The 21960-nt window shown below is 38.7% G+C and overlaps 1 protein-coding gene across 3 annotated transcripts in view; it reads right to left on the bottom strand.

The window, feature by feature from the left end:
• Window positions 1-21960, bottom strand: part of GRM5 (glutamate metabotropic receptor 5) — a 263845-nt gene that overhangs the window by 15254 nt on the left and 226631 nt on the right. For all 3 annotated transcript variants that reach the window (XM_085304375.1, XM_085304376.1, XM_085304377.1), the window contains exon 7: window positions 10375-11314. In XM_085304375.1, coding sequence (XP_085160501.1) covers window positions 10375-11314 — 940 coding nt within the window. The remainder of the gene's footprint in view (window positions 1-10374; window positions 11315-21960) is intronic.

Below are 21960 nucleotides of genomic sequence, written 5' to 3'. Positions count from 1 at the left end.
AAAAAGAAAGAAAGAGCAGTCTGCATCTCTGCTCAACTTGGAGTGTTTCCAGAATCCCAGATTATCCTCATCCCTAGTCGCTGGAGTTCCTTGCCTGAACAATTTAATCCATTGTTGAAGCAAAGCAAAGCAAAGCAAAATTGTGTGAGGGATGGAGAACTGTCATGAATCCATATTTCAAATACAGTGTCACACCGCCCTGAAGAAATTTTATTATTTAATGAACACCAAAAGTTCAATTGGCACCGTTCAGACACAGAAGAAGAGAGTAGCTCTGACCAAAATCTTTTTCTAATTGAAGGCAGGAATAACATCCTCATGAAATTGTACCTTGCAAAGATGGAAGAGGTGACATTTGCCCACAAACAGTTAAGAGTAGAGAGGATTTAGAGCCAAATCTGTTTGGAGGGCAAGAGCTAATCTGGAGAGGAGAGGAGAGGAGAGGAGAGGAGAGGAGAGGAGAGGAGAACTATCCACCTCAGCTTTCATATTAGGCTAAAATAAAATAAACTGAAATACAGAATGAAAAACTTTTAAACTGTCTATATATATATGTTACCGAACTCCAAGTTTGGCTGTCTTGAATAGTCACGCTGCCTCAATCCTGTAAATTCTTTCTAGAGTATGCCATTTTATGGAGCAGAAACCTGCTTTGGAGCCCTAATCTCTCAGCATCATGCTACGGAGAGTCTAACTGGCCTAACATATCGATAAACTGGGGATTTGAAAACCTTAACAGTGTACTGACGGGATAGCGTCTCTTTGCTTTCTGTCACTTTCCATGAGTCTTTTCAATGTTGAATGTCACAGCATGTTGAATGTCACAAACCTTCCCAACTTTCCAGGACGTGTTATGTATTTTGATTGTTAGATCTTATGCACAAGCAGTATTTTTCACCTGCAGTACTACTTGGTCTTGATATTGAGCAATGATGAAGATCCTGCATTTCATAGCAGCAGAGTTGATCTTTAGATTAGACAAGAGAATATATGAATTAAGATTTCTGCATAGTTTTAAATGGCTGAAGAATGAACTATATAGAATATTTAGCATTGTTACTGTATGGGCTACTTTGAGCTACAAACATACTGTGTCCTTGAAAATCAGTTCTTCAAGGTTGGTCATGCTATCTTGATAGTGCACCACACTACACTGACTAATTTAAAAGGGGTCTCAGCTTATTGTGTGACATTTCCCTGTTCATAAAGTAGCTAAAAGAAATTATATGTTATTAAGTACAGCACTTTCTTCTTTTTACTTTTTTTAAAAAAAATCAATATAAAGATTGTTTGCTTAATAGCACCATTTTAGCAAGCAAAATTACTTTAAAGCCAAATGCACAATTTAATTCTTTTTTCAAATGCAACATAATCCTTTTTTTTTTTTACAGCTTATTCTAATTAAGCAATCATATGTAATTGCAGCTGGTGAATTAAAATTACTTTTCTTGATGGAATGACACATAAAACATAACACTGATTCATGGGAAGAATAGACCAAAAGCAGAATATGTTTGTTTACCTGCTTCTGGAAGGGTTATTTTTGACATCTTGGACAAAATACTGTATAGGATTTCTGTATAGTAGTGTCTTGTGTTACTCTATCCGGTCTATTCACTGTGTTGAATTTTTGTCCTCTCTTCTGTAGATATTTAAAGCTACAGATGCCATAAGGAGGTCTCATTACTTTATTCATTACTTCACTTATTGTATTGAAAAGGGAAGGTATATTTTATTTATTCTGAAGTAATGTAAATGCTAGAAACTTCGCAGTCCTTGTGAAATTAATGAATGGGAGAGGCCCTCTCTTTATAACATCCTAGCTTATATTTGAGTTTAACATGACGTTTTCAATCTCTTTTGGTGTTTGGAATCCCAGAAGATTTATAGCTAGAAAAATCATGAAAAGGAAGATCAGTTTTTAAAGACTTTTTTTGTAAGAAATAAGTCTCTCTTTTCTGATAGTTTTTATTACTATTTTATGCTATCCTGTATGTTTAGTATATTAATTTTATTTTTGTTTTCTAATATTTTGTGTCTTTGCTGCTTGTTTATTAAATTTTTAACCTTTCTTTTCTGCTACCTCATTATTGGATCATRGACTGTAAAATGACTTTTTTTTGTCAACTTATGTTTATGTTATAAGCCATCAGCTGGCAGCGTACTCAATAATCACTACAATACGTAATGCTATGATCAAAACTAGAGAAAAGCAAAGGAGTTTTGTTCTTTTACAGCTYACTGGACATATGGCTTGAGTTTCAATCACAGTTGGTATAAAACATCTGTAAACAGAAACAGTTGGTTTCTCTCAGCTGAGAGAAASTCCAGTCACCACCTCATCTCCCAGTCTGCATCAGCTTCCAGTAGTCAAGTAGAAGCCCCGTTGTTTTTAATTCAAACAGGGGTTTCCACAGTGGCAGACTGGCTCATCTATTTGGACACTGGAAGGAGAATCTGTGTCCTAATCTTCTCGTTGTTCACCTTCAATGCAGTAGCATATCAAAATATGCTCTGGAAAGAACCAGATGTTCCTTCAGCAGAAAAACCTATATTCAAATGGGAAGGCAGTTTGCAGCAGATTCTACATCTTGCATGAAGAATGGACATGACACAGTCTGCATGACCTGTCTGGGTGCTTTTCAGTAAGACTAATGAAGTCAATGCTGTTAAAGTAGACAGTGCCATTTATTTATCATCAGAAATTGAGGAGACAGATTTGAAGAGGAAAAAAAAAAAGTTAGACATTACTGTCAAAAAAATATCAAACTCCTCATGTCCTTCTCCGTGTAAAGATAAAAACCAAACTGCCAGGTTCTGTCTTCACTATTTCTTCCTTTTCTTTGTAGCACAATGGCAAGACTGCATTTTGCTATGTAGAGCTTATTTATCTAAGAATAGGCAGTAAATGGTTGACATTGTAATTTAATTTGCACAGTTCTACTATGAGAGTTGATTCACAATGATGGGGATGTGGTCTTAATAATATAAATAATTCAAAAAATTAGGGCTGAATGTATRTGCTCAGTTAATGCAGCCAAATAATTTAAATCAATCAATTAATACCTTAATTAAATTTGGTTTGAGGGGAAAAAACTCAAAACAACAACACTAGCACAGCATACAAATTTAAATTCATTGTAATCAGGGCATTCAAGAATATCAATTCATTATASAGGTGGAATGTTTTAGCGGCAATTTATCAAAATCTTTCCGACCTAATACCTTTCACTGAGTTTCATAAAATATTCCTCAGTCATTTCACAATATTTGAAGTTTCATTAATCACAGTATCAAACTTCAAAAAGACACCTGGAGTAAATTATCTAGGGAAAAATGAAGGACTCAAACCATTCAGTAATGTCACAATCTAAATTTTTGTAGCATATTAGATTAAAATAGCTCAGAATGATCCATTTGGGAACTGATTCATTAATAAATGCAGACTAATCAGTCAAAAGGATAATGACTTCCTCTGAAGAGTCAAAGATTTTTTCCTGCATGCGTCAAAACTCTTTTCTAGGGAGGCTGGGAAGCAAACAAATAACATCATGTATTATTATTACTAGGTTTCATTTTTGGAAAAAAACACCAATCACCTTTGAGCCAGACCTTCAATTCATGTAAATTTTCACCTACTCTAATGACATTACATCATGTAAGAGATTTACCCCTTCCCTCTTCTGCATTAGTCATCTCATATTTCAAAGTCTAATCACTGTTGTGCAATTTATATTTGCAGTTCACTTTCCTTTTAAACAGTATCTGTAGAAATTAACTTTTATTTACATGTAAATTCTCACTGAGATCCTTTGCCTCGCAGTAGTATCCCGCACTTCCTGTTTTAGACAGCAACTCGCTTTTCAACTTCCACTGGGTTTTATTACATTGAGATAAGCAATGAATAAAAGCTGATCAATGCTACAGTTCAAGGATGCTGCAGGTCATTTCTGTAATGTATCTGCCTAAGTATTAGTTGTCCTGGTTCACATTCTTCAGTAATGTGGTTAGATCTCCATGCATACAAGAGTGGACCGAAATGACTAAAAGACATGAAGAAATTATTTGCCTGCTCTATAAAATTTCAGGAGTTCTAAAAGTGTTTCCATTTGTTTTCAGTGAGATAAAATCAAAACTGTAAAGATCTCTAAATGCAAGGYAAAAGCCTGGTGGATGGGACACTCATGCGGGGTCAAAGAGACCCAGGCTGCTATCTCCTCTCTGCCAGTCTAACTTGGGAAGACATTGCCCTACTCACTGGGGTAGAAAATAACTCTCTGCCTTTTCCAATCAGTGTATATTTTATACAAAATAGATTGTCTTCAATAGGCTCCCATGGAGAGCAATCACGCTGACGTAAGTGAGCTCAGTATGAGAGGTGATGCACCAGTCCCTAAATCTGAGCTCAATACAACTGAATTACCACCTCATATATATTGCCTCACATTTGTATAAGAAAAACTGAGCAAGCTTTAGCTAGCTGTGAAAATTGCAGAATCTGTTATTTATATGAGATCTGTGGCTGTTACTTTGTAGAAGGAGAATGTTGTGTTTTTCTTTGTTTTTCTGGCCAAAGGACATGATGAAGTTTTAGTGTGCCATGATKGCCATGCTGATGACCAAGACATTCTCAGCTCTCTGGCTGTAAAAATTGTGAGTACCAGCCTAAAACCCATTCCCTGACAAAACTTCGTAAGCAAGAAGTTTTTCAAATGAATTTGGAGGAAAAGCGTAGCGTTCTTTCATCGTCATTCAATATGTGTCAACGAAATTGTTCACACTGCATATAAATGAACGCAAAACTGGCACCAGTACTGTAAAAATGTGTCCCAGTAGAATATGCCGCAGCAGAAGCTCACAATCGATATCTTTCTCAATGGACATACATGTGAGGAATGCCAGTCAGCTTCAGCTTTCAACAAAACCCTGCTAGTTTTTCTCATACTCTGCTAACTCAGGGTGGTGAATTTCCTGGCATAGCCTTGCTGTCTGACTGAAAGCTCCATGGCAAACAACAGCCCTGCCTCCATCTCTCGGCCGCTCATCTCCCTGAGATATGGGGCACTGGAATCTCTTACCTTTATCTTTGAAATCACCGTGCTGATACACACACATACACGCTTGATGTGATCAGAAAACATTTGATCAKAGCTTGATGGCTGGGGCTCCAAATCTATCCAGCTGTTCATGGACAGGGCCTTCAACCAGTCAAAATTTGACATCTGGACAATAGGGATTGCTCTAATTTTGCTTTCATGGACTGTATCTTAGAGACCTTTGCGTTTGTGCATGTTACAGTACTGAAGGTTTATTTGAAGATGCAGGATTCCTGTTTGGCTAGACACTCAGTGACTTCTCTGRGCTTTCCTAATTTTACAGTATAACAGTAGTCAAAGCCTTCAAATGCTGCTGCAACAGCTAGTTAACTTGTGCCTGAAATTTTCAGTTCACTTTTTCTGTCAATGCTTTGAATGGATTTAGGTCAGAATCAGGATAATAATGTTTTAAAAAYTTCCTGTGAAAAAGTGTTTTTTGAAAAATTTCAAATCAGGCTTTTGAAAGGTCATTTTGAAAAGCTGATGCTTAGAGATGCTTAGGTATGATGTGTGATTTTGGCTACAATATTTTTAAACCAGGAACGGCAGCTTCTATACTGATCTAAGGCTATTTTTCTTATTTAGTCCATCAAAATAGCTCTTGTTTGAACGGCAATAGAACAGATATAGCCAGACAACAGAGAAAAAGAGAGAGAGAGAGGGAAAATAGTTAAGAAACCCCAGCTGCTCCTAGCACAGTGTGATGGTAGACACCTGTTTTCAATACTTTTCATTATGACACAGTTAGGAACATTCTGATATAAACAATAATTAGAACCTAGCCAGCAGTCTGGGGGCTGAATCCAGCCCACTGGAAAAAAAATCCGTCTTGCTCACCATTTTTTCCTTGCAGGAGACAGGGAATAGCCGCTCAGCAGCACATGAGCCTGACCAACTGAGCGCTTTCTCTGCCACCTCTGCCAGGGAGGCACTTAGACCCTCAGACTCCTATTACTGTGCCCACGTTGCGCTTAAGAGAGGGAGAAGTGCCCTCAAATGGCATGTGACTCTTAGGTGGAAGTGAGAGCATCTTTATCTAAATTATGTTAAAAAAAAAAAAAAAAAAAAAAAAAAGGAGAGGAGGGGGAAGGATTTATAAAAGATCCTACAAATTCTCRTGGTTCATCTGAGTCTGCTTTGCCCCTATGTCCTTCAGGGGAAGGAGAGCATGGGTAGGTGAGGGTTAGCTCACTACAACAAGCGGTCCCCACTTTCGAATGAACCTTGTCATTCTTACCAKATCGTTCTTCTCTGCAGAAATATGCAGAGCAATGCCCAGTTCAGCAATCGCTCAGCAGCGGACAAATTTATTAAGAGGGCAAGATCGTACATTAACAAATGAGTAGATAATTTGCTTTGACAACCACAGTTTATGTTTAATCATTTATGAAATACTGCATAATGGACCAAAAATGAACTAGTAACTCCAGGTGGAACTAAACATCACTGCTGCACTTGGCTATAAAGCTTTAATCTCAGAGATCTGCATGTTTCTTTGGATAAGCTTCTTAGAGGAAGTTGTAGAAATTGATCTACATCCCTTTTCTGTTGTCTAATATTATGCTATTCACACCCAGAGGGAGGAAACATGCACAGTGCCACAAACAGTCAGCATATCTAGCACTTTATCTGACTGTTGCTGGTCATTACTGTCTGCTGGAGAGTGACCATATCTTCATGCTTAGATAGCAGATTTAAAGTGCTGCTCAGCCTTTTTGCTTTGATGAATCATCATTTTCAGTGATTCTAACTTATTTGGGAAATGACAATATCGGCTTTGTTTCATTTCATGTAGGATGGTGCCTACCATCTTCTATCTTTTGAGAATTCAGTAGAAGAAAYGCAGGAATCTTGCCTGTGTCATCACAGAGAAGAAGGCCAACTGACAGTTAAAAAAAAATGAGATAGCAATGGTGTTTTCTGACCTCATACTACCAGTTCYTGAGATGTCAAGGTAAGGTAAGTTTTTGCTCAACTAATTTATGGCCCTCCTACTTGCTGTGAAATTATCTGGTAAAATTACAAGAAGCAGAAGGTCCAGAAACCCCTCTACACTGGTTGTAAGGTTTTGACTGCAGCTACACAGTATTCTTCGTGCTTCTTTGTGGAGCTGCTTCTACTCATGCTTGATTTGATAGTCCTACTTGTAAATGAGCCTCGAGTACGTTTTGGTGAGTACTGCTGAATCACAATAGCCTACATGAAATGGTTTTCATTTCAAAATATAACAAATAACCTTACTCTCTCCCTCTACTTATTTCAGTATGTGAAGAGTCTTTCCAACACACAGCCACAGTGTGCTGAGTTTTCTTAATTGAAGAGCAACCCATGCAAAAAGTAATTTAGGACTCTAACAGATGCATTACTTTATTTAGGCAAGAGCAGTCTTGTTATCTGTCATTTTGCAGCTGATGTGAAAGCTCTGAATGGAGCCTTGGCATTATCTGCTTGACAATGATTTGATGCAGTACTACACTGTGCTATAAATTAGTGTCAAGAAGGAAAATGTTAATGATAGGGGCCCCTCTATGCACTGGTGACTTAAATAGCATGTTTCTTTAAAATTCAACAATGACTCAATCTCTTTTAAATAACTCCCTCTGCACTATTTAAACAAAGACATGTAGCTCTAGTGCATATTTCCTTTGAGTCTAAGTATTTCAGTGTTTACTTGAATAACTATCCAAACAAGCTTTTGAACCTGGTTCTGAATAATTCCCTGAAATATTATATTTTGTGCACCAACATTTCTTTCTAAGAAATGCTTGAATATTAAGTAAAATGATTAYACKCTATTTGCTCGTGAGTTACARTGGATAGAATTAAAGCTGAAAACARCTTTCTATTCTGTCTTGAAGATGATATCAGACGTAGGTGAACTCCTGAGCAGCATTTTCAATTTACTCAGTACATTTTAAGGCTCTGCTTTGTTTTATTCTCTGCCACCAAAGAGGAACTGATTGGAGAGAATTCCTTACGAATGATGGAATCAATTTGCTCTTGGATTCCTGGACCCTTCAGGGAGAATACACTGCATGAGTACTGCTAAACTCACTGGTGCCATCACAGTTTAAACAACTGAGGATTTAAACACTGCATTTAGGAGTCTCTTCTCTGTTCTGGTTATAAGTACTGATGAATACTGTTGATGATGTGAAGGCTTTTCTCCAAGTTTCAAATTAAATGCTTTAGYTCTTTATATCCAGGTAAATATGTCAATATATCAGCTTTGTGCTGTTTTCTTCATTCCTACACACATAGCTGGCACTCTGAATGCTCTTCAAGGCTGAAYACATTTCTAAGACATTGCTATTTAAAAAGACATGAATGTTGATGATAATCTGTCATGTTTTACTGATACCTGTCTAGACTACATGTGTTACCTGCATATTGAGGCATATACAGAAATGGAAATAGTCCTCACAAAGAAGAAAATACAACTTATCTGYTAGGATATTTAATAGCAGAGTACATTCCCCACTCTTCAGAACACAACAAAGATTTTAGAGAAATATCTATCAAAATTGGGCCTAAACAGATGAGTCCCTCCAAATAAGTCCTTCCCRAGCCTCAGACCTTCCCATCATCTATAACTTCATCTTGTCCAGGTAAAAGGTCACAAGATGACAAATAAGATCTGCAGAAAAAGTGAGGCAAAATAGAAATGATCCCAAAGAGGAAGAACGCACTCCTRTTGAGGACATGTGTGAAGAATGCCTGTGTTAGCCAGCTTGGAAATAGCCTTAGAGCTTCTAAGCTGAACATAGGTCAGCTCAAGTGTACAGGCAGAAGATGTAGAGAAGGACATTTCAGATAGCCATTCCTTAAACTAACAATTCATAATTTTCAAACATCATTCTACTCTGCATCTGGAAATAGACTGGGAAAAAAAAACATTGTTTACAGATCATACTTATAAAATATTTTGTAACAAACTAGCCATTTCTGTACCAGTTAAAGATCTCTGAAAGAGAAGAGAAGTAGTAATGATGTGACAAAGACATATCATCATTTTGGCATAATCTGTGCTCTTGTCCTCCAGTTATTACTAATGAAATCTTCCTTTGAATGTAAATTGTGGTTCATAAAAAATGGAAGTATAAATTTGTCCTTATTCCATGCCAGCTCCAGTTACCACCACTGGCATATCTAGAAATATTCATATTATCAACCCTAAAATCCACACATGTTTCAGTGAGGAAGGAAAACTAGCTACCTTTCACTTCCAGTCCAGAAATATGTAGCTGAAGAAAGACAAAACTGTTTCTCTGTACATTCAGAATTCTWTGTTTATTCACAACCCAATTATTTGTATATAAACAACCCGATATCATTCCCATAATAACCTGTATCAAAAGTAAAAGGGATTATAAGAAGAAAGTAAGACACTGGTCTAGGTGCACCCATTAACATGTCTCTGAAGCTGGACAATATCTCCACTCCAGAGGTTTCCTTTCTCCTCAACATCTGTTTAATGTAATTTTTCTATCCTGAATATACATGTTGTCTATACACCAAATTCAAACTCTTCTTTGGGAAGAAACAAAGAAATATCTGGCAAGGGAATATCTGGTCAATGTCTGGAAGGGTGTCAAGAATGGGACTTAAGARCAGCTGGATTTGATGGAGTTTGGAGGATGAACATAGAAAAAAGTATCAGAGATAAAGAAGAGAAGATAGTTAAAGATAAAAAGAAAGAAGGTAGGAAGAGAAAATACAAGAAAGGAAAATCAAAAGAATAGGAGAGAAAAGAGTCACATGAAACAAATCCTTAGAGGACTGAGAGTGGCTGCTCATGATGCTACTGGCTGCTCTACCTTACAGCATTAGCAACAACCTATTGTCTTACTATTACTAATAGACCTAGCTATTATCTCACTGCTGTGACGAGAGGTGAACACAGTGGCTATGAAATTCATTCAGGGGAAAGAGATTCAAAACGAGTGCACTGAGGAAAAGGCAATTAGTTATATTTCTGGGAGATTGTTGGTGGCTTTTTTTTTTCTCCTAATATCTTGTTTCCCTCCCTACAAGTGTACAGATGACACAGCTGGTACTTCCAGCCCTTTTTGCTCATCGCTCTCTGCTTTGTTTCTGCACAGCCTTTTAACTAAATCAGCCTTCACCTAAAACTTCTGCAGAGCAAACTTGCTCATCTCCTAATGCAGAGGTGAAGGAAATTAATATATTTCCCTTTGATCTTTCACTATTAGTATTATTAATTAAATCTCAGATGATCACACTTGCTTCCCCACACTCATATAATAGCAAACTTTACCTAAGGGTTTCACCAGATGATCCCCTTCTTTTCCACAGGTTCACCAGGCTACTTGAGCGGCTTGCAGCTGAAGATGACTTTCCATCTCCTACATGCATGCGGACCACAGTTGATGTGGTGAATGCACTCCGTACATTCCTTTCCGGCTTAGCAAGGATGATATAGACCTTGGGCACAAACATACAGCCAAGGGCCACCGTGGCACTCAGGCTCACTGAGAAACACATGGTGATTATCTTGTAGTTGCTTCCAAAATATATTGGCACAAAAGCTAGCCAAATGATGCAGGTGGTATACATTGTAAAGGCAATATATTTTGCTTCRTTGAAATTAGCTGGGACATTTCTTGTCTTAAATGCATAAAAGGTGCAACTCAGAATTAATAATCCATTATATCCAAGGGGAGTTACAACACCCAGGTTGGTGGTGTTACAAATCAGGTAGACCTCTCGGATGCTTGGGTAATCATGCATTATATCTGGTGGCTCCATTATAAAGAGAGCAACAATTATGCCTAATTGGATACATATCAAGATAAATGCAATAACCAGTTGGGCACAGGCACTCATGAACCTAGGTTTCTTTGTACAAATTTTCTTCTTGCTGCCAGCCARGATTCTTGCAATGCGGTTGGTTTTAGTTACTAGAGCAGAGTAACTCATAGCTGGGGAGAGACCAATGCCAATTCGTTGAAGATAACAGTAAATCTGTTGAGGTTTTGCAATGAGACAGAAAGTGCACAAGTAACCCAAGCAGATGCCAGCTAGAATGATGTAGCAGAGTTCTCGGCTGGATGACTTGACCACTGGAGTATCACGGTACATTATGAATATAGCCGTAACAAACAAGGTGGCCAGCAGACCCAGGCACGCAAAAACAACTGCTGCGATGGGCTCAGGATCACCCCATCTGAGATACTGGACCGGGATGAGGTCACAACCTATAGAAAGAGAGAGAGAAAAAAAAAGGTAAATTGAAATATGTAGGAGTGGTATTCTTTAATGATACACTTTTATAATTACTCCTGATATTTCTCTCTTTTTTCTCTTTCATGAATGTGTCATTAACATGGTTGCATCCTAAAATGATGTTGACACCATAGCATGATAAATATTTTTCAGTTACAGCTTATTTCAGTAGTATGGGTCATCAGTTTGGAGTTTTAGATGATGACTGCAAAAAAAGGCCAAACTAATTAAGATAATCCATGTCTTATCACTGAGGGATTTTAATTTTAAATTATTTTAAATGTAATAATTCATAAATAAATTTCCTAATCAAGTGTCATTACTTTGGTGCAAAATGCTCCACAGTTGTCTGCATACTACATGTACTTCAAGAACCAGATGTCAATCCTGTTAATTGAATTACATACTATGGGCAATATTGGTACTTATTTCATTATTGTGCACAGGAATTTTGTGATTTCTAGTTGGTATGAAAAAGAGCGCATCTTTCTCAGAAATGTTACCTTTAGTCTAACAAATATTTTCTGGAATCGGAGTTGCAGATGACATGCAATTCTTCTCACTTTATCATTTATTCAAATTTTTGAGACTTCTGGGGAATTAAAGCCTCCTTTAACTCAAGAAATCAAACAATACCAATAAATTAGTGTCAAAGCCGAATTGAAACAGTACACTCCCTTATAAGGATACTTTTTTTCGGTTTAGGTATTGGTTTAAGTAAGGACTTTTTTTGTACATGTGTCATAGAAAGATAAAGCAACAGACATGAGTAAATGTTGGCAGAAAACTTGTTRCTGGCATCCTTCCTCCATCCTTCCTTCCTGTGTGCATTGTAAAGCCTGGGTACTGCTGGAAGCCTAAAGGAGGAAGAGGGGGAAGACATTGCCACTCTGGCACGCAACCTCTTASCAGAAGGAGACACGTCCCTGCCAGTCAGGGCAGGACCTGCTGAAAGGAGGTGACAAGRAGAAGGGAGTGCAGGCTTTTCCTTCCCTTGTACTTTTATTTAGCTCTGCTACCTTTGTTTTCAAAATCTAAATGACCATATAAAGGAACACTCTCAGAATCATGTTGCTGCTGTTTGCCTAGGTCTAGATTTTTGGCCTCAACAGATCAGCTTGACCCTTGGTGAGAGGTGGCAAGTGACTTCACCCCATGGGAATAGGGTGCCAGGCACATTTCTGTTTTCAGCAGTGAGGGTAATCAGGACAAAGCACTGTCTGAAGGGCATCTGAAAGYCAGGTAATTCAAATTAATTATGGAATCTGGAATCTCAGTGACCTAATGACYAGGAATAGACATTAGGGCTACAATTTGGGAATTCCTATATACAAGGTGTATGCTTTACTTTTTCCTTTAATTTCAGTGGATCTTACTCCCCCCCTCCCCCAAGGCTGTTAATATCACTGACATTCTTAATGGTTACATTTATTCCATGGAAATAATATTAGTCCTAAATCCTCTCTCTTCCTAAAATAAATAAATAAATAAATTATATATATATATATATTCTACACTATTCTATAATAGTTTGTATTCTGCAAAGAATATTATCAAAATGCCAGTATAATCAATAGATTGTGTAGCAAAGATACTGGGCAGATTGTTCTGCAGTCTTGCAGAAGTGCTAAAAGGATTAGAGTCATCTAATCTTTCATATTAGTGTAGTTAAAGGATATGAACTTACAGTCACTCTAGTGTAACAGAATTTTGTTCTYGGTTACTAAGTGCAGGTTAATTTACCGTTCCAATTTTAACTGCTTTTGTGCAAAAACCTTTCTGTTGAGATAATAAAGTTATTGCCATGTCTTAATGTAACAAAGACATTTAGATTGCTATGAAACACTCTTATTAGCATTAATTGAAGATACCCATTTGACTCCTGTTGATTTTAAAGACTTTACTTATTCAGAGTGAGGGAGACATGGGATTTCATTCTGACTTCATCAGAACTATTATAACACAGCAATAACAATATTAAATCCAATATATTACTCTGGTAAGAGTGGTGGAAAAGCACATCAAACCCAACAAGCATACCACAGAATCAGTAAGGTTGGAAGGGACCTCTGGAGATCATCTAGTCCAACSTCCCTGCTCAAGAAGGGTCACCTAGAACATGTTAGACGAGGTTGCATCCAGGYGGGCCTTGAAGATCTCCAGAGAAGGAGACTCCACAACCTCTCTAGGCAACCTRGTCCAGGGCTCTGTCACTCTCACAGGGAAGAMATTCCCCCKCACGGTCAGGYGGAACTTCCTGTGCTTCARTTTCTGCCCATTGCCTCTTGTCCTGTCACATGGGACAACTGAAGAGTTTGTCCCYGTCCCCYTGACACCCTCCCTTCAGGTACTTGTACACATTGATAAGATCCCCCCTCAGKCTTCTCTTSCCCAGGCTGAACAGGCCCAGCTCTCGCAGCYGTTCCTCATRGGGCAGGTGCTCCAGCCCTCTGATCATCCTCATAGCCCTAYGCTGGACTCTCTCCAGTAGCTSCATGTSTSYCTTGYMSTGGGGAKCCCAGAACTGGACACAGGACTTGAGATGAGGCCTCCCCAGGGCTGAGGAGAGGGGCARGATCACCTYYCTCSACCTGCTGGCAACACTCTTCCCAATGCACCCAAGGAGACCATTGGCCTTCTTGGMCACAAGGGCACATTGCTGGCTCATGGTCAGCTTGTCATCCTCCAGCTCTTCTCTGTAGAGCTGCTCTCCACAAGGTCAGCCCTCAGCYTGTACTRGTGCCTAGGGTTATTCCTCCCTGGGTGCAGGACYCTGCACTTGCCCTTGTTGAACCTCRTGCGGTTCCTCTCCGCCCAGCTCTCCAGCCTGTCCAGGTCTCTCTGAATGGCAGCACAGCCCTCAGGTGTATCAGCCACTCCTCCCAGCTTGGGATCATCMGCAAACTTGCTGAGGAGGCACTCTGTCCCTTTGTCTAGGTCTAGTTCATATGCTCTGGTGTGTGCAGWTTGTGCCCCATATGGGTTCTGCACTAAGAAGTTTTATGACTAAGTGACCTCCAAACCCATTTCCAGTTTTACCAAAATTCAATTAATGTATTTTGGAAACAATTTATTACTCATCTATAATACTGTTATAGAGTCCTGAATAGGAAATTTGAAGAAAAAGAGTCTTTATCTGTCACCTGGCCTCTACATGTGTACAGTGATAGAAAGGCTGACTTTTACATGGTTCCTAACATTGCAACAGAAGTGAATCATAGCCAAGCATTTATCATCAATATCAGACTATTTCATGCCTTTCTTGCTTTATTACTCTTTCACATTCTCTTAATAACATTCCTGAGAAAAGAATTGAAAATCTGGCCTATTTTTTTTTTCTCCATAATTAGGTATACTTTACAAGGAAAATGCTARACTGTGTAATGATTTATTCCTCAGTTAAGATTTAAGTACTGGATATTCTTCATAAAGCAATGATTGGTGAGGTTTTTGTATAACAGCTTTGCAACTGATGGTTTCTGACAATGGCACTTTTCAGAAAGGAACAATTAGATCAAGTAAAAGAAATATGCAGAAATAGCACCATGAGTCGTTTAGTTAGGCAGATACCTAAGATTAGACCAATGCAAATGTTAAAAAATATGTAACACACAACCTCATTCCTATCCCCTAAATATGACTATGCTCAATAGTCATTTGGACAAGATCCTGTCCCACAACCCRCCTCTTACACTTCATCAATATCTCCAAGCACCTGGAAGGTCTTCTCTCCTGGCTAGCTCAGAAACTGCCAGTGGAACAGAGCCAGGAGCTGTGCCTTTTGGTCCCTGCAGTGTGCTGAGGCAATTTTTGGCTTGTGGAAAGGCTGTTAGGAGCCAGTCCAATTTGGAGCAAGTGTAGAGTTGTTCTACTCTGCGCTTAAGAGTGCACTGGTTCTAGGGCTGGAGGCCTAGTAAAATTGACAAAACTTCCTCTGTGKTCCTGAGGCCAGAAACACAGCAAATGGGAACAGGGTGCTAAAAAAATAACATGTGAATAGCAAGACAATCAGATATAAAAATCAGTCATTTTTAACATGCTAGAGAAATGGAGTCCAATGGGAGTCTCTAACATTAGCTAGATTACATTAGCTGAATACATTGTGTACTTACTCTATTAAAAAAARAAGTAATAAATTACAGGCGAGGTTTTATAAGGATTTTCTGTGGGAGGAAAAAAAATTCTTGTGTTTTGAAAATATATTTGACCACTCCATGACTTGAGTAAATTATGCCATAGATGAGGAAAGCGGAGAACTTGAAGGCTTGACCACTGCCATAACTCCATTAGTACCCTGTACAAATTCACTCTGTGCTCTCTCTGTGAACTTTWTCCCACCTTTCATATTGCTTTAAAATTTGGTCATCTGGTGGAATAGTTCACAGATACAGAGCACTGTATTATTAGTCCCTGTTTTCTGGGGATTTGATCACACCATTTTTTTTAATTTGTTATTATAGCCTTGACACCTAAGAGACCTTACCAGGCATGCCTTCAGCATCCATAAAATGGTATTAGCTTAGCACTGAAAATCCTGTTCATGCTAGGTAATAAAACAGGTAATTAAACCAGTTCCAAAGGTAAACATGACAGGCAAAGGCCTGTGAGCAGGACGTCCTCAGGAAAGTGAAGGGACTTCAGTGACATCTACTAAATGGATGTCGTGAGCTAAAGCTCACTGAATCTGCACATGAAGGCTAAAACTGRTTGAAAATTATGATTKTTTCAAAAGACCTAATATTTTCCARTRAGGTATAGGATCCTGGACATGTGTATAGGATCCTGGACATGTGTATTAAATATCCTGATGAAAGACATAGGTTTCTTGTTAACTTTTCATAGACTTTTTCAAAGACAGCAGAAGTCCAAATGCCAAGGCTAAAACCACTCTAATCTAGCAACATCTAAGCTTTGAATGAGAATCTTCACACAGGTTTTAGCATGCATTATTCAAAGTATATTGATGTCATGCTCTTTGATATTTTATATTAATGATTCTGAATATTTTCCTATCCATAATTCCAACAACTGGGATAAGGGAAATCTTAATTAGTCATTTGGGTTTTCACATACAGAGAGAGGAGATGCAGGAAGGTAGGAATCAGAACTGAAATCCCGCTGCAGCTGGCAGTTTTCTTAACATGAGAAAATTTTGGATAAAATCCAAAATTCTTGCCCAAACAGACAAGGCAGAAAGGATAATTAATCTTTCCTCTCCTAAGTGCTTTCTAAGAACATCAGCCCCACAGACATCTCATGACATATGTACCATCTGAAGCAAGTATTAATTTGTGATGATTTTACCTATAGTAATTTGAATTATTATTATCACCAGTTTTCTGCCCAGTTCTGTCAGGAGCTTTCATAACTCCCACACTAYCAGGGCATGTAGAAGTGACCATGTGCTGCTTTCTGGGTTACTCCAGCTCCCAGGCTGGCACATTTACCAAAATTGCTAGCAAAGGCAGATTTGCACAGTCAATGGAGGCAGCTGAGGAGTGGGCACATGGTTTTTTGCCACCACTACAGAGCAGGATTTGGGATCAATAACATCCTAAACTGTGACAGCTGGGACATCTGTAGTAGTTGTGCTTGTAGTAAAGGGCAAGGACAGGAATCTTAGAATAATACATTTAAGCTACTCTGTGACCACATGGGAATTTTTTCCTTGATTACACAAATGAAGAAGCTGCTCAGAGTGAATGGAGCAACTGATGAATTGTAGCAAATGAGTCTATCTTTATGTTATCTTTGATGCTTTGATTTTAGTTTCACCAAAAAATGCTGGCTCCATGAATTGTAAATGTTTTATTCAAAATATGTTGTGTTCAGTAAACTTATCCTAAGCTAAGGCACAAKCCCAGGTGAATCCTGCTGGCTTTCTTGACAAGTCTCCATCCAGCCCAAGAGCCTCCAAGGGCTCCTTGGTGAACTCAGCATCCTTGGACCAGCCCACTTGAGCTTAAAGCGCTGCATGGCTAGAGCTGGAGACCTGGGATATAAGCAGACTAGAGGCTGAAGGCAACATCTTACCTGGAACAAACAACGGAGGGAAGAAAAGCCCAGAAACCAAGCAACAAGGGAAGATAATGACAGTCAGAGATCTCAGTTACAATATTACCACTCATCCTCATCTGTTTTTCCTCAAGGGGCTGATGTGAGAGTGGCTTACAGAAATGATTAAATTTGATTTGGAATAAAAAAATAAGAAAAAAAGAGAAAAGGCAGGGCACAAAAAATCAGTGTGAAAATCTGACATTATCACTGCTGATGTATATTTATAATAATGAAAGCAATCACATAAAAACTGTGTCCTTTTACCCTCTGCCTGAATTACAGTGACACAAATTATGGTTAAAAGCAAGATTTTAATAATGTTTCAGTAGCAAAATCAATGTCAGCACAGGCTGGATTCTGTTCTGCCTCATGGTCACAACTGTCAGGCAATTACTGAAATTACTGATGGCTTTAACTTTAGTACAAGTGATGTTCCAAGAAAGCAGTTTGATGGCAGCAAAGAGTTGCAGTTTGAAAAAATTGCAGGTRTAGAAATGGATGATGTTGCCGCTCAGGTAGGTAGGATCCAGCACGCTCAGTGCCTCGGACGCTGGTGRCCTCTGCCGCCGCCCGGACCCACACTTTGCAGGAGGGGACGATCGGCCCCTCCGGGAGCCCCTGAGTCCGGGCATCGCCAGTGCTCTCGGCCTGGCTGGTGGTTTGCTGACAGCTGGCTGTCCCAAACCATGCCCAAAGCTGAGACACAAGTGACAAGTGACTCCTGGGCACTGTCTATCTGCTGCTGACCTTAGCGACAGGATGAGCAACTGCCCTCCAGATGTGGGAAACATTCGTTTCTGCTTCTCAGTCCAGACTGGCCCAAGCTTGGGCTCTAAAAAGAGCATGTTTTGTGTGGGATACAGCATCAGTGTTGTCAAAGCCTTTCTTAAAAAAAAAAAAAAAAAAAAAAAAAAGTTTTTTTTATATCTAGTCTTTTTGTTCGAGGACTGGTTGGATTCTCTAGCTTTTATCTGGCACTTTCAGACAGGAAGACAAGACCATAATGACAATATCCTAAGTTTATTTTGCCTTATGAAGTGAGAGCATTTTTTCTAACTATAATAAAAATATGTATTTCTGATGTTTAGCTCTATCCATGAATGACAGAGAACTTCAAGAACTGTAGAATATTTTCACCTATTTTCATCTGAATCCAATTAATAAAATAAAATAGCCAGCATATTTAGAGTACACAGGGAATGAGAAAAATGTCAGTATAGCCTGAAGACAATTCAGGTGTCACTGAAATTAATATAATTTACATTCCTTGCTGTCTCTGAAGTCACCAGATAAAACCTTGTTTCTGTTATTGTGTGCTGTCRTAAAATCATATAAAAAGAGGATAATCATCTCTTTCCCACCTCAAAAACTTCCTTAAACAWACACTGGGCCAACATGTTGCTGCAGCCACTGCCAAAGCTCTGGGAGGCTGCACAAAACCTTCCTGGTCTTCCCAAGCTGCTCTTTCTGAATGCAGAAGGCTGTGCCCTCAAAATGATTTGGGTCTCCTGGAGAACTAACAGGCAATTCTTATTCACCCACCAAAAAATTAATTGCATCAGAGTTTGGACTAGGCATGGAAAAAAAATCTCTTTGTGTCTCAATATATCTATTAATATAATATATATATATATATATATCTTCATCTCTTTATCTTCCCTCTACTGGGACTGTCATGCAATGAAGTGCTTCGAGGAACAGTGAAGGGGTTGGCACGTACTTCTGGACCTAAAACTCTGAGCTTCTCCTGCCGCATCTCTAACGTAATTCATCTCAGCCATATTAGCCATATTGATTGCTGCTATAACATAAGGGCATCACTAAGACTACACACAGGGGAAGGAAGGGAGGTTAGAAGGTACATCTTGACACTATATCAGAAGGAAAAAATGGACTTGGGGTGCAAGCCAGGATGGTATAGAGAGATCTGGGGAAAGGGAAAAGGAGAATGACTAGATTTTTGTTCAGGGAGAAGTCTAGTACCTGGCGACGTGGTATGTGCAACAGACAAAACTGAAATTCTTAAGGAAATACAATATTGGCAGCTGACAACACAATATTGTCTTTCTAGCCTCAATTTCACTTCTAGATGGAAGTGGTAKATTTTCCAGCAACTGGTTTAATCAATAAAAAATCTTGCTCCKCTTTGCCTTTCCCATTACCTTTAGACTCTCTATACTTTTCCTTCAGATCTCAAAGCTCTTTTTCTGTTCTGAAAATAACCTTGTTTTCTTACACATACTGCATCCCTTCCCTCTCCTTCCTCCTCAATTCTGATATCCCACAGATGGCTGGGAAAAAAAGGAAAAAAAAAAAAAAAGACAAATTAAACTCTTCCTTTCTGCCAGCAAAATCCCTCCATTCCACATTTTACATAATGAAGTCTGTGGCACAAAATATGTGCTGGTCATTGAGCAAAAGAAAGATAGAGCAAAATTTTGCTGTGTTAGCCAAGAAAGGATTTTTTAAAATAGTCGCATCAAAGTTCAGATCTCTGGCAAGCAGTTAGGTGCTGCTCTACATAGAAAACCTTTTCAGGTGCACGGCTGATTTACAGGGAGGCACAGAGTCAGGACTCTCATCCAAAGCTGATACTGYGAGGAAGACATATTCCAATGAGCTTTTTATATGTGTAGCCTTGTGGAGTTGACATTTACTAAGACATGGCTTTATCTAGCTGCATGCTGCAAAATCAAATGTGGGGATATTTCAAGGAAACTGGTGGATGCTTTGTAAAACTGAAGGCAAATTTCCTTGCCAGAATACAAAATCCTTTCCTTACTTTTAATTCACATTTATTTCTAAAGCTTATACTGTAAACAGGGCTAGACTAAGAGGCATTTTCTTTACAAGCTGCGAAACTTGAGACTATAAATATGACCATAAAAGAATACAGCTCAAGATATTGTATGGATAATCTGGGAACAGACTTTTCCAAATCTGGTTTTGATACAAAGCTAAATATGATAAGGTTCAGCCATTATGTGAACAGAGAGCTAGATGGAGACTACACAGCCGTGAAGCTACGAGGACTGGTATCCTGATACCCAAGGTGCACGTATCAGCAGTGCTAATGGAGGCCTTGGGAAGGTTCAACTTCCAAATACTGCCTGGTAGGTTTATGTCTGGCTAAGAAACAAAGGTGATGTCTTCTAAGGAATGCTGCTTGGCACTGATGTTTTGGGGTGGTTTTTGTGTGCACACCAGCTTTGGCCCCTACAAAGGCATAAAATGCATGTCTGAATGCAAAGGAAGAATTTGCAAAATGCAGCAGCATGTGTATTACTTGAAGCAGTTGGCTTGACTAAAAAGATATTTTCCATTAAAATGATCAGAGCTGGATAGAAAATCATTGATTTTCTCTACAAGGGCTTTTGAAGTGCCAACACCCTGATTTTCCAGCAGGGTGAGAGAGAAGCGAGATGTTCAGAGAGCAACACCTTCCCACAAGCCTTCAAACTGATGGTGAGGCCGTTCAGGTAGATGGGGCAGTGGTGGGGCAGCAATAAGGGAGAGACGCAAAGGAGACTGCAGGTTTTGTTGCACCGAGATTATGGGACTGACAGCAGATGAGGAAGGAAGAACCTGCCTGAAAAGATACTACGGAAAAGAGAAAGCTGGTTTACAAATCTTTGTTATTCTCATTCTCCAAGATAAACYTTTTTCTTAGGAAAAAAGTTTCACATTCAACATTTTCTGATAAATTCCTCACCAGTTTAATGGGTAAAGGATATTTTGTCAGTAATTAGCTCTCTTAGTCCATATATTACAACAGTACAACTTTCTTACAAGGGAAGGATTATATTTATCTTTTATATGTAAAAGTCTATAAGCCAAGTCTTGCCTGACTCTTCTGCTTACAAACATTCATCCAACAAACTGTTTTTCCTTCTGCCTCTGTCAGCTTAGCTGTTTCTCCCTTCATCAATAGAAATTTAACATAAACCAAAGCTGAAAGCTCTTTGGGGAAAAAGCTGTCTCTTCTTGCCTTGTCGATACTGCAAGGAGCATAACGAGAGCCAGATCCCTGAGCAGCATTTTGGAGTGGCGGTGTGCTCTCTGTGTTTGAATATATGAATTCTTTTTATTCATCACAAAGAAGTTTATTAGTTTATTAGTCATAAAGACTCCAAATGTTAGAGTATTTTTGTCTCAGAAGTAGCTAAATCAGCATTCTGCAAAAGCACAGGGATCTACTCCTTGGCAAGCAGAATGTAAACCCTATATTTTAGCAGACTCTATGGAGAACAAAGGGCTATTGCAAACCTTACTGTGTTTGGACCACTTATGCTTTTAGCAGGAATTATCACAACAACTATTTCAAAGCCTTTCAAATGAATACATACATATGTATGTAAGTATATATATGTATATATACATATACACACATATTCCACAACTATTCTGCACCTGTTCAAGAGAAAAAATGAATGTATCTAAAATTTGACCTCCTTTAATTATTTGTCTGACAGGACTTAATTCTCCTGTCTTTTAGGACAACATCTACAAAGCCTGTTTGGAGTCAGGTCAGGGTTAAATGCAAAACAAGGACTTTTTTTTT

Source organism: Rhea americana, unplaced genomic scaffold, assembly GCF_003343005.1.
Source record: "Rhea americana isolate MKP2758 unplaced genomic scaffold, rheAme1 scaffold_208, whole genome shotgun sequence".
Classification (NCBI taxonomy): domain Eukaryota; kingdom Metazoa; phylum Chordata; class Aves; order Rheiformes; family Rheidae; genus Rhea; species Rhea americana.
Note: the sequence above shows the minus strand (reverse complement) of the source record. Positions and strands in the feature narration are given on the sequence as shown.